Source organism: Asparagus officinalis, chromosome 4 (genome assembly GCF_001876935.1).
Source record: "Asparagus officinalis chromosome 4, Aspof.V1, whole genome shotgun sequence".
Classification (NCBI taxonomy): Eukaryota; Viridiplantae; Streptophyta; class Magnoliopsida; order Asparagales; family Asparagaceae; genus Asparagus; species Asparagus officinalis.
The window spans coordinates 28,490,888-28,503,998 of NC_033797.1; the positions used below are offsets into that span (position 1 = coordinate 28,490,888).

At 41.1% G+C, this 13,111-nt stretch overlaps 2 protein-coding genes across 2 annotated transcripts in view; one reads left to right on the plus strand and one right to left on the minus strand.

Annotated features, from left to right (window-relative positions):
* LOC109837064 (probable L-gulonolactone oxidase 6) overlaps positions 1–10,368 on the plus strand; it is a 10,987-nt gene extending 619 nt beyond the window's left edge. Inside the window, 3 exon segments of the mRNA XM_020405148.1 lie at positions 1–192; positions 9,092–9,347; positions 9,432–10,368. The exon segment at positions 1–192 is cut by the window's left edge and continues 16 nt beyond it. Coding sequence (XP_020260737.1) covers positions 1–192; positions 9,092–9,347; positions 9,432–10,252 — 1,269 coding nt within the window. The 3' untranslated portion in view covers positions 10,253–10,368.
* Positions 10,395–13,111, minus strand: part of LOC109838406 — a 4,926-nt gene continuing 2,209 nt past the window's right edge. Inside the window, exons 3-5 of the mRNA XM_020406856.1 lie at positions 13,006–13,111; positions 11,896–12,214; positions 10,395–11,167 (exon numbers count right to left, since the gene is read on the minus strand). Of these exons, the coding sequence (XP_020262445.1) occupies positions 10,531–11,167; positions 11,896–12,214; positions 13,006–13,111 (1,062 nt within the window). The 3' untranslated portion in view covers positions 10,395–10,530. The remainder of the gene's footprint in view (positions 11,168–11,895; positions 12,215–13,005) is intronic.

Here is a 13,111-nt window from a genome sequence, read left to right on the forward strand (position 1 = left end):
CTGGGCACGGGAGCTCATGGGAGCTCGATGTGGGGGAAGGGGAGTGCGGTGCATGAATATGTCGTCGGTCTGAGGATCGTCACGCCAGCTTCAGCCGACGAGGGTTATGCCAAGGTCAGGGTTCTGGATGGACGGCACCCGGATTTGGATGCAGTGAAGGTCTCGTTGGGTGTCCTTGGGGTTATTTCTCAAGTAAGTTCGGGATTTATGTTCTCTTAAATTCAATTTTCTGTAGCATAATCTAATTTGTTTTCGCCTGTGCCTGGTGAATTTTCGGTGTTAAAACATATTCCTGGTTTTTAAGAAAAGCAAAAGTTGACTAATTGATGGCTTAAGATTTTCATAAATTAAATTAAAAAAATATTGTTCATGGATTCAACAGGATGAAAGGTTATTCGCCAAATGGTAATACCTAGTACAAATTGTACGTTTTCTCTACAACATTAATGAATATTGGATTAAATGAAGGAATTTCTTTGCAAAGGAAGGGATCCAAACACAGACCTAAATAGGCCCTTGGAACAGGGGTCTGTTATTAGCGGGAAGGAAATGATAGATTTAACTTAGCAATCAACTTAATCTCTACACGATTAAATTTTTACCGGTTTTGGTTCTTGTTGATGATGGTTAACCAAACAGTCAAATATTTCGAGGATGAGATTGATGAGGGGCCGCTCACTTCTCCGAATATTTGTTTTTGAGTAGAGTTGCTTTCAGCCTGCATAAAGTAGAAACTCGTGAGAGAACGGGGCTTGATTCTCCCGTTATACCTCCGACGATCAAGTTAGCTGGTGAACTTGAGTGGGGAAATGAAAAACTCTAATAAGTTCTTGTGTGTAGTGCAATATAATTAGCAGTTATTCAATACCAGAATCCAGAATGTCAAAAGTCTCCTTCTGTTGAAAATTGTACCTCTATTTTATAGTGGTGATGGAAGGGTAGAATGAAAATTTCAGCCGAGCATAGGATGGCGGTGAAGAAGTATGGGTTGGCGGCTGCGTCAGCACCTACTTTACACGTGCCGGTCGACGAACGGAAGAGAAATCACCTCAACATTAAATGTGAAGTAATCTGAGGCATGGCAGTGCTGACATGGTCCGATGAGTCATGAAGACTATTGGAGCTAGATGCATGATGGCGTCTGTCACGCATTAAATGTGATACTAACGTGCTTTCAGTGGGAGAGACTCGAGGCTGAAGTCGTCCTATAGTTTCGCTGAGAAGTAACGCTTTTCGAGATGACCTCGCGAGGCATTGAATAACTGATCGAGTGGGCTCGTTGCGAGTCGCCTTCGACAAGAGGATCGACAAGTACCGTCATTCGAGTCAACATGAAGAGATGTCGATTGGGCTACGTCGGGATTCTTGGCTGTTTGACCATCAATTTGGTTTGAGTTGTATATGCAAGGGGACACGTATCCGTAACTGGCAAAGGGTCGTACTTTGACGAATGAAAATACTATAACAGTTCTCATGAAGAATGGGCAATTGGCTGCTTGACTCAAAGGCGTGACTTTGAATTTATGACCATGCTGCATATCCGTGAGGGCTTTTTGTAGACCCAAAGTTTTGCTCACATTATTTACCATAAAATACCTCACCGAGTTCTATATCCTCCTATATAGAAACCCAGGACATAGAAAATACTAATCGTTAAACCCAAACTATAGATTACACAGTGTATAACTACAGACTATAAGGTTTATAGCTAGCAGATGTATAGTTGCGTACTTATGTACAGTCATGTTGTGTGTAGTTATGCACTTTTTATTCTATATTTTGGGTTTAGTTGACAGGGACAGATGGAACTAGGTGCTCTTTTGTGTAAATGGGAGTAAAACTTTGGGTTCATAAGCAAAAGCCCTCTAATCAATGCTCAGTTTTTATTGTTGTAGCACTTGCCCTTGACATGATTGTTTGTCCATTTACTAATGCAGCTATGCTACTTGTCCTTATTTTCGAGTACTTTAATTTAGGCCGATACTTCCATGCTTAACAAGTGATGGGAACTTGTGAACGATGGGAACTTGTGAACGTGTGTGCCCGAGACACGTTCTGTGTCTCGCAGGGGCCACACCTACAAGCGAGACACGTCCTCTGCCTCGCGGAGTCTTGACATCGGGCTTTTGTGAAGCCCAGTTTCGATTTTTTGCTCTGGTTTTTTCTCCTATAAATAGGAAGAGATGTTCTTAGGATTTGTGTGAGAAACGACAGAGAGGTTCTTCGGTTGTAGAGGTGAAATAGAGGGTCTAAGCGGCGGCTAAAGAGATCTAGATCTGAGATCTTGAGGAGAGAAAAAGAGAGAGCTTGGAGGGATTTTACAAGAGAGAGATCAATTTCTTTTGGGTAAAAATCAAAGCTTCTTTTTTTGGACGAGCTTGTGGGTTGTACAAGTCGTCAATGTTCTCCTTCATAATAGAATCTCCTCTCCCCCTTCCCCGTAGACGTAGACAAGTTTGCCGAACCACATAAATCTCGTGTCTTTACTGTTTTTCTGGGTGTTGCCTATTGCTTGTAGGTTCCCTCGACAAGTCGGTCCTAGAACTGATGATAGGAAGAATGTATATCTCACTTTGTTGAAATATTTCACTTCTGTTCTTATTTCCTTCGTGAAACAGGAACATAGAAGTTGGCTTGAGCTTATGTAAAAATAAAAGTCAGGGGTTTCTCTCGGGTTTTATCGCTTCCGCGGCTTGAGGACGTGACTCTGCGTCTAACATTTGGTATCAGAGCTATTATTCAGATTGGGAGTGGTGTAGCTTCTGGTTTGAGGTGGTGCTCGGCAATTTTATGAGAGAAACGGATTTATTAATACAAGCGGAGGATGACGCCAACTAGCAAAATAGTTAAAGTTGGAAAGTATGAGATCGAAAAGTTCAATGAGAAGAATGATCTTTCCTATTGGAGGATGTAGATGAAAAACTCGTTGATTTCGCAAAAATTGCACAAGACTTTGGCTGAAAAAGAGAAGAAGCATAAGAATATATCTAATGAGGATTGGGAGAAGCTGGATCTGGAAGCACGGGCGTCGGTTATCCTTTGCCTTGAAAGGGATGTAGCTTTCTTAGCAGATGGAGAGGAAACGGCTGCGGGCGTGTGGTCGAAGTTAAAAAGCACCTTCATGACGAAGAGTCTAACGAAACGGATCTATTTGAAATCTAAATTGTATACTTGCAAGATGGAGGAGGGCTCATCAATCCGGGAATACATCAACAAGTTTGATATGATCATATCAGACTTAAAGGACATAGATGTGACAATTGAAGACGAGAATCAGGCGCTTCTACTACTTCTATCTCTGTCGAAGTCTTATGAGAACCTGGTGCAAAAAATGATGCTTATGGAAGACAATTTGATGATGGATGAGACTAGAACGCCACTTCTAGCGGATGACTTTTGAAAGATTGCAATCAGTGACATGACTATTGGTGGTAGCAAAGAACAAGCGCAAGGATTGTTTGCTAGAGGAATGAACAATGAGCGAAGAAAATGCAAGGGAGAAAAGTCTAGATCTAAATCAAAACCTCTTGCGGGAAGATTGTGTTTCAAATACGGTAAAGTTGGGTATTTCAAGGTCGACTGTCCAAATAAGAGAGTATGTGGGAAGAAGAACATCAACAACACTGAGAGGAGAGAAGGCAACAAAGAAGCGAGCTATGTTTCAGAGGAAGGGAGCGAGAAGGAATGTTATGTCGTCACAGGTAGCGAGGATATCTCCGAGAAGTGGATTCTTGATTCAGGTTGCTCTTACCACATGTGCCCAAATAGGAAGTGGTTTACTACCTACAGAAGCATTGATGGTGGAACCGTATTGATGGGGAATAATCATGCTTGTAAAACGATGGGGATTAGGTAATATCAATATCAAGATGCATGATGAAGTGGTCAGAATCTTGACGGATGTGAGACACGTTCCCGATTTGCAAAAGAATCTTATCTCAGTTGGTGCATTGGACTCCGATGGTTGCAGGAGTATTACAGAGAACGGAGTGAAGAAGGTTGTTCGGGGTTCCCTAGTAGTGATGAAAGGTGTTCGTCGCGGTAATTTATACTCTCTCAAGTACGACGGTGACGGGAGATGCAACGGTTGGAACTGAAGGAAGTGGTGGAGACCCATGTGAGCACGCACGATTATGACATAGGCGGCTTGGGCACATGTCAGAGAAGGGTATGGATCTTCTTGATAAGGAGGGTTTGCTAAAGAATCTAAAAAAAACTTGCATAGATTTTTACGAGAATTTTGTGTACGGAAAGGCGCACATTGTCCAGTCCTTGAAAAGCAAGCACAAAAGCAGAGGTATATTAGACTATATGCACAAGGATGTTTGGGGTCCGGCTCAGACAACTTCTAAGGGTGGTTCCAGATACTTTGTCTCATTCATAGACGACTATTCTAGGTATGCTTGGATTTACTTTCTAAAGTATAAGAATGAGGTGTTCGAGACATTTAAGAAGTGGAAGGCAATGGTTGAGAACAGGACATGGAAGAAATTGAAAGCACTAAGAACTGGTAACGGTACAAAATACACAGATGGTGCCTTCAAGGAGTTCTGTGATCATGAGGGCATTGATCGAAACTGAACAGTTAGGTCAACACCACAGTAGAACGGAATATTACGGGAGAAAGCAATGAGTATGCGATATTATGCTGGATTGGGCAAGGAATTGTGGGCAAAAGCAATGGCTACAACTTGTTATATTGTGAATCGTTCTCTACATTCTACATTGGATGGTGATACACTCTATAGGGTATGGTCAGGGGAACATAGCAGATTATGAGAGGCTCCGGATTTTCAGGTGCACCACCTATTATCACGTCAACGAGGAAAAGCTTCACGTGAGAGCTAAGAAGGCTATATTATTGGGATATGCAAGGGTGTAAAAAGCTACCTTCTTTGGTGTACAGAAGATTCGAAGTTCGTGATCAGCAGAGATGTTACCTTTGATGAGAAATCTATGATTGCTAAAGCGCCCAAGGATGACGGTGTTGGGACTGTTGGGACTTTAAAGTCCTAGGTTATTGAGATAAAACCTAAAGACCAACCAGGTTCTAGTCATGTTCAAGTGAGAAATCAGGTAGATGATGAGCTTGAGCATGAAGAGGTTCAGTAAGAGAATACACAAGCACTACAACAGTAGCTCGAGGATAGTTTGGCTTCCACTAGGTCAATGCGAGCATATAAGCAGGTACTAAAGCTGGGGGCTGATCAACCCCTGAAGCACTATGGACAGGTTAATTTGGTGGAATACGCACTCTTGGTGGAAGATGATGAGCCGGCCTCCTTCAAGGAAGCTATTCGGGATAGAGATAGTGAGAGTTGGTTGACTGCGATGAAGGAGGAGATGGAATCTCTTCGGAAGAATCAAACATGGAAGGTGGTCCCATTACCCGTAAGAAAAAAAGTTATTAGTTGTAAATGGATGTATATGAGAAAGGAAGATCCTTCAGAGCTCGGTGGTACAAGGTACATGGCGAGGCTAGTGGCTAAAGGGTTTGCACAAAAAGAGTGTGTGGATTACAATGAGATGTTTTCTCCGGTGGTGAAACACACTTCTATTTAGGTACTATTGAGTATTGTTGCTTATGGTGATTTTAAGCTGGAACAACTCGATGTAAAGACAGCCTTCTTGTACGGAGACTTGGATGAAGAGATCTACATGCATCAACCTGCGATCTACAAGGTTGAGGACAAGGAGAATCATATGTGTCGCTTGAGGAAGTCACTCTATGGACTGAAGCAATCTCTTCGGCAGTGGTACACGCGATTTGACTCCTTCATGCTGAAGCATGGGTTTTCCCGAAGCGATTATGATTGTTGTGTTTACATTTGAAAGCTTCGTAGAGGTGATTATATATCTCCTTTTGTATGTGGATGACATGCTTATTGCTTCGAAGAGCAGAGTGGAGATAGATAGGCTGAAATCTCAACTTGGTAAAGAGTTCGAGATGAAGGACATAGGTGCTGCAAGGAAAATACTGGGTATAGAGATTAGGAGAGAACAGGTGAATCGACGATTGTTCTTGAGTCATAAGGGCTACATAGAACGGGTGATCACGAGGTTCGGGATGCAAAGTGCTAAGTCGGTGGTGACTCTATTAGCTCCACACTTCAGGCTTTCAGGTAAACAATCTCTCACTACAGCGGAAGAGAAGGCACACATGGAGCGTGTTCTTTATACTAGTGTAATTGGCAGCTTGATGTACGCAATAGTGTGTACACGCACAGATATTTTACAGGCGGCCAATGTCGTCAGTAAATTCATGGCGAATCAGGAAAAGACTCATTGGGAAGCGGTGAAGTGGGTCCTGAGGTACTTGAAGGGTACCGTTGATACGGATCTGTGTTTTAGTAGAGATACATGTCAGATTGATGGGTTTGTGGACTTAGATTATGCGGGTGATCTAGATAGACGGCGATCTACTACTGGTTATGTATTCAGGATACATGAGGTTCCAGTTAGTTGGCGATCGATGTTACAGGCTATAGTTTCACTTTCTACTAAAGAGGCCGAGTACATGGCCATGGCGGTGGGAGTGAAGAAAGCATTGTGGTTGTGGGGTCTTCTAGACGATTTTGGGATTGAGCAGGAGAGCGTGAACTTGTAGTGCGACAGTCAGAGTGCGATTCACTTGGCGAAGAATCAAGTTCATCATGCTCGTACCAAGCATATCGATGTCAGGTACCATTTTTGTGCGAGATGTCATAGAGGAAGGTGATATTTCTCTCATGAAGGTGCACACAAATGAGAATCCAGCAGACATGTTAACCAATATGGTGATAGGTAGTAAGTTTAAGCATTGCTTGGACTTGCTTCATATCAGCCCGTATTGAATTACCCAAGAGGGCATGGCCCTTCGGGGCGGTTATAGGGTGAGGTGACGACTATATGGAGAACAATAGCAAAACTACGGTTAGTTTGATCCCGGTGGAGGGTACGTAGGCAGCCGCGGTATAGTGGCGTAGCTGGTTTGACCTAGTTTTGGCCTAGTTTGGTGTTTCAAATCTCTCTGGTGATATTCGCGGTGTTCTTCTAGTATTCGTCCAAAATTTGATGTTTATCTAGTATTCGTCCAAAATTTGATGTTTATCAAATGATGTATGAGGTGGAGAATTGTGAACGTGTGTGCCCGAGACACGTTCTGTGTCTCGCGGGGTCCACACCCACAGTCTCGCGGAGTCTTGGCAGCAGGCTTTTGTGGGGCCTAGTTTCGATTTTTTGGCCTGGATTTTTCTCCTATAAATAGGAAGAGATGTTCCTAGGGTTTGTGTGAGAAACGACAGAGGGTTCTTCGGCTGCAGAGGTGAAATAGTGGGTTTAAGCGGCGGATAAAGAGATCTACATCTGAGATCTTGAGGAGAGAAAAAAAAAAGAGCTTGGAGGGATTTTACAAGAGAGAGGACAATTTTTTTGGGGTAAAAATCAAAGCTTCTTTTTTTAGGTCGAGCTTGTAGGTTGTATAAGTCGTCGGTGTTCTCCTCATAGTGGAATCTCCCCTCCCCTTTCTCCGTGGACGTAGACAATTTTGCAGAACCACATAAATCTCGTGTCTTTATTGTTTTTATGGATGTTAGCTATTGCTTGTAGGTTCGCTCGACAAGTCAGTCCTAGAACTGATGAGAGGAAGAGTGTATATCTCACTTTGTTGAGATATTTATCTCACTTTGTTGAGATATTTCATTTCTGTTCTTGTTTCCTTCGTGAAACAGAAACATAAAGGTTGATTTGAGCTTTTGTGAAAACAAAAGCTAGGATTTTCTCTCGGGTTATATCGTTTTCGCGACGTAAGGACGTGACTCTGTGCCCAACAGAACTAAATCTACTTACTACATAAGTGACATGGGGATCCAAATCTTCTACGCTACTCTTCTCTTTCCTTCCTTTTTTTTCTTGGCCGTTACCCACCACTTTCTCGATGGAATTTTTAATCCCGTCGCTTCGCACCTTTAAATGGGGGAGATGAATGTATGATTAAAAAACTGATAAATACAGCAACAAGCTTATAGCTTAAACTTTTCTAGTCGGCTATATCAAGTTGCTTTGTTTTTTCCTCTCAACAGGTATATTCTAGCCAATATTCTATAGAAATCATATTATATGGATTTGATTTTATGTTATGTAGATTTGATTTGGTTTTACGTTAGTTACCCGCTTCTTCCAGTAATCCTTCTTTTATCTTAGCTTGGAACAGACACCATATAACAAAATTAAATCGGAGGTAACTAATGTTACCTCCCCGTTTATCCTAGCTTGAAAATCCAACATAAAGCAAATTAAACCATAGAAAACTAGTAAAATCTCACTTGAACCAGTTTTGTGATTTATGTATCCAAAAAAATTTATATTAATTGTTTGAAGTAATGCAGATCAAAATAGGAACACTTGCGCACTTAAACTTATTAAATATCTAATTTTGGTGATATAGTAGTTTAAAGAAAGCTCTTTTAAGGCCAAAATTCTAAATTTAGGGGAGTAATTAGGTCCGACTAGAAGTTAATGAGCTTTAAATAGAGGCAATAAACTATTTTTAAAGCTTAGCTATTAGCTATTGACCCAACTCTTTCACGTGATTCACTAACACGGTCTAAACTATCATCCGTGCATTCGACACAACCACCTTATCTCTCTGATAAGGCTCTATCTCTCTGATAAGGCTTGACTGAGAGTTAATGGGCATTAAATAAAGTTAGGAACTAATGTTAACCCAAAAGTTATATCTGCTAGTATTGACCCAACTCCTATTTTAAATTTATCACTCTTTCTTATTCTATCTGATGTGAGACTATACTCACGTATAAATATCCAATATATTGGATTGTTATTGAGGTCGTGTTTTGAACTATTTTGTGTCATTTTGTTTTTGGGCTTTAAATTTGGCCCAGCCACTTAAAGAGTCTTAATTATTCATGTTTAAGCATTCCAGGATTTTTCGTTTTTAAATGATTCTAGTCTTTTATTTTGAATCTGTCAGAAAGATTATTCTATTTTCGGATATTAAAGTTTTCCTATCTTGTTTTTTAACGAAAGGGCTGAAATTGAAGGGTTTACTTAATTCCTATTCTAGAACTCTTTGCACTCTAAATTTGTACAGGTCACATTAAGGTTGCAACCCCTCTTCAAACGATCGATCACTTACATTCAGCAGAACGACGAAGACTTATCAGACAAAGCACCAAATTTCGGTAACGAACACGAGTTCGCAGATATCAGATGGTACCCAGCTCAACGCAAGGTCATCTATCGAATCGACGATCGAGTGCCCATAAACACCACCGGTAACGGCCTCTACAATTTCATTGGGTTCCGTTCCACAGCAACACTAGCCACCTCTCTCATAAGAGCAACAGGTATATACACAGAAAGTTACATTGTTGCAGATAATAATACACACTGAGCTAAAATTTCTGATTTCTGGTGATATTTGGCTACAGAGGAGGCCTTGGAGGCAATAAGCAACGCAGATGGAAAGTGTGCTGATTCTCTCTTAACGAACTCTGTTACAGTGACAGCAAACTTTGGCCTGACGAATAATGGAGTCCTGTTCACAGGCTACCCAGTCATTGGTTTTCAGAACCGAATGCAATCTTCGGGTTCCTGCCTCAATAGCCTTGAGGATGGACTACTTACTGCATGCCCATGGGATCCAAGATTCAAGGGCAGTCTTTTCTTCCACCAGACAACAGTTAGCATCGGTTTGTCAAAGGTGAGGGACTTCATTCTTGATGTCCAAAAGCTTCGAGAGTTGCAACCTAAATCTCTATGCAGTGTTGAACTGTATGATGGCATCCTTATGCGATATGTTAAGTCGTCGACTGCTTATATGGGCAAACAAGAAGATTCATTGGATTTCGACATTACTTATTATAGAAGTCATGATCCCATGAGACCTAGGTTGTATGAAGATGTGCTAGAAGAGATTGAACAGATGGCGCTGTTCAAATATGGAGGCATTCCACATTGGGGTAAGAATCGGAACCTGGCATTTGATGGCGTGATTAATAAGTTTACAAAGAGAAGGGAATTTCTCAAGGTGAAGGATGCTTATGATCCTCAAGGCTTGCTCTCAAACGAGTGGACTGATCAAATTCTTGGCATCAGGGGGACGACTAGCATATTTAGAAAAGGATGCGCTCTCGAAGGGCTATGCATATGCTCAGAAGATCTACATTGTGCACCCGAGAAAGGCTATTTCTGCCGTCCAGGGAAAGTGTATACTGATGCACATGTTTGTACGCGTACAACAAAGAAATGACTCGTACAAGGAGGCTGAAAGCCGATGCACACTGTTCTTGTTCGATTTTACAACACATACATGTTTGTTTTAGATGGGTGAATGTTATATAAATCTAAATAAAATGGCAAAAGAAAAGAATGAAGAATAAGAGCCTCTTAAATTTGAGAAATTTCAAGATTCACTTTCCATTTTTCATTAGTAACATAGAGGTTAACTTCAATTACAAACATATAAAAGGAAATGGACACTCGGAAGAGTTAGAAACTTAAGAAATGAAGCCTGGCATAGTGCAAGTTTTACTTGTTCAGATTCATCCACTGGAAGGCAAAATCCGACCTGGATGCTGCAGCAAAAGTAGGACTGCTGCTGCTACTGCTATCTGAGAGCGAAACAAGAGCCTTCTGCAAAACCTCAGATGGCGAAGAGACCAGCGGGCTATCTCTGGGACTAACCTCTCGACTCCTGCAACAACTCCCCCACATCAAATCAATAAACTCAGCGTTGTTCTTATGATTACTACTGGAATGAAGAACTTCTGCCAATGGACCGCCGGGGGTAGAATTAGGGGTCAACCAGTGCAGGGATAGAGACTTGATAGCACCTTTGGTTTCATCTTCAATGGGATTCGACATTGACAAGGTTAAGGTTGAAAGAGGAAGTTTATCACTGGCGGAAACCGAGGAGTCATCAGCATGGCTGGTGGTGCCTGCGGAGATGTTCTCGCTTGACCAAGCATCGATGAATCTCCTAGGTGGCTCACTGTAATCAGCGTTGTTGGTTTCATCCAAGGAAGAGGGGTTTGGATTCAGGAATGATCTCCAGTGGTCATTGGAGTCGGTGTAGTTCAAATTGGGCAATTCTTCATAGTGCTGCATATCTGATTGCATGTCTGAAGAGTAATTTTCTGAGTAGCTTTTAGTCCAGTCTTGGCTTCTGTTGTTTTTCAGGAAAAAAATTGAAAAGAAATATGTTAATTAGCTTTAGAATTAATCAAACTCAATTAACACAACAGCAAAATCTATACTAAACATCTGTTGTCAGCTCAAGTTTAATAGGAAATACCGCAATCCACAGCCACTTGGGACTTAATTTCTACAAGTTACCGTTCAGGTCTTGAATACTATAATCAGCGATTTGTTAACACATTTGTCTAGATACACAATTCAGTATCAACATTTAGTTATGGGCCTGTAGACTACTGCGAATTAGAACGGGTCCTCATTATTTGTGAGTAGAAAAATGTGAGTCTAAATAAGACATAATGAAACACTGGACTCGGATGCCGTCCAAACCTGTCAAGCACAAAATATTTCCTCAATCATTACCGCGCATAATATTTAAAGCAAATTTACGATTTCTATTGAAACGAAAATTGACAAATAGCAAAAGTTCACGAAGAACATAGCATAGTTGTATTAGTAATCAATCACAATGACCGAGATTTATCTTGTGATGTTTATGATTGTTCAGACATTATCCCTCGCCCTCTCAATGTAGCAGCAACGGGATCCATTTTCGCTGAAAGAGAGGAGATGTTCTCTTTTTTATGTCACACGTCTCAAATAGTACTTTTAGAACAGACCTCCATGGAACTTTTTGTATTTTTTTTTTTTTTAATCTCCTTAAAACATGAAATCAAGATAGTCACGTAAACAGAGTACCTTGGCTCCACTGTCTGAAACGGTCGATTCAACTCAAACGACGCAGCGGCAGCAGGTGGCGACTTCACAACGGCAGCAGCTGCAATCTCAGCTGGAGCAACGTCAACAGTAGTATTAATACTAGGTTTGCATCTGGGTTTTCTGTGTTCCACAGGCTTTCTTGAACGAGGGCGACCCCGGTGCAAGTGTCGCTCACAGTACTTTTGATCCGGCGCGGCGTCCCTCGCGCACCTCCACTTCTTCCCGTCCGTCCTCCTGCACCTCCCTGGCTCTGGATCCGCCTTGCCCGTGAATCTCAGATTTAGCGCTCCACCTAACACTGTACTAAACCAAATTTAGACCGAGCATTTACTCACAAAATTAATAGCAAGGAAGTGAAAATTAGAGGTAAGGTTTTTTTTTTTTTCCCCTCACCGCATAGCCTCCTAAATCATCTCAATCATCAATATTATCTCGAGAATCTTAAACTTTGGGTTTCTCTACCTCAATCCCCTCTAACCGTTTAATACTTAATAATGTTCGGAGTACGTAAACCAAAACAATAAGATTTATAGGCATTTTAATAAATGAAAGAAGTGAGGATTGATGATTTGGGGTATGCAGCCCAAAAACCCAAAACTAAATTAAAAAACCACCGTCTACATTATTTTCAAGAAATGGGTATATTACATGTCCAAAAAGGTTCAATAAAATCACTCTCACATATAGCCGATAACGAAATCGTTGGTCCAATAGCAGGGTTTAATTTCTACATACGAAGATACATTGCGCCCATGGTACGAGTCCAGATACATCAAAACTTCAGAATCTATACATTTCGGTCTTTTTTTTTTTTGAGAGAGAGAAAATACATTTTCTTTAATTAGTAGATAAAAGAACTGTAGAAGGAAAAATATATTTTTTTTTCGTAATGAACGTTTAATTAAAAAAAAACAAAATTCTTCTTTACTTAGATCTAGGAATAACAGCCTACACAGCCAAAAGAACGGAACATCATTACATCCTTCAGTGATGATAAATGACGGCTTATAAGTTATCCTATTAATTATAAAGAACAAAGTTTACTTGCAAATTATTATCCTAGAAAACAATGAGAAGGAGAAAGGGTACCGGTTGCAGCTGGAGGAGAGAGAAAAATAGTCGGGGCTTCGTCGGCAAACGATATCGCAGTGGAAGACAGTAGGAGATGAGGCGGAACAGGAACAGATGCCACAAT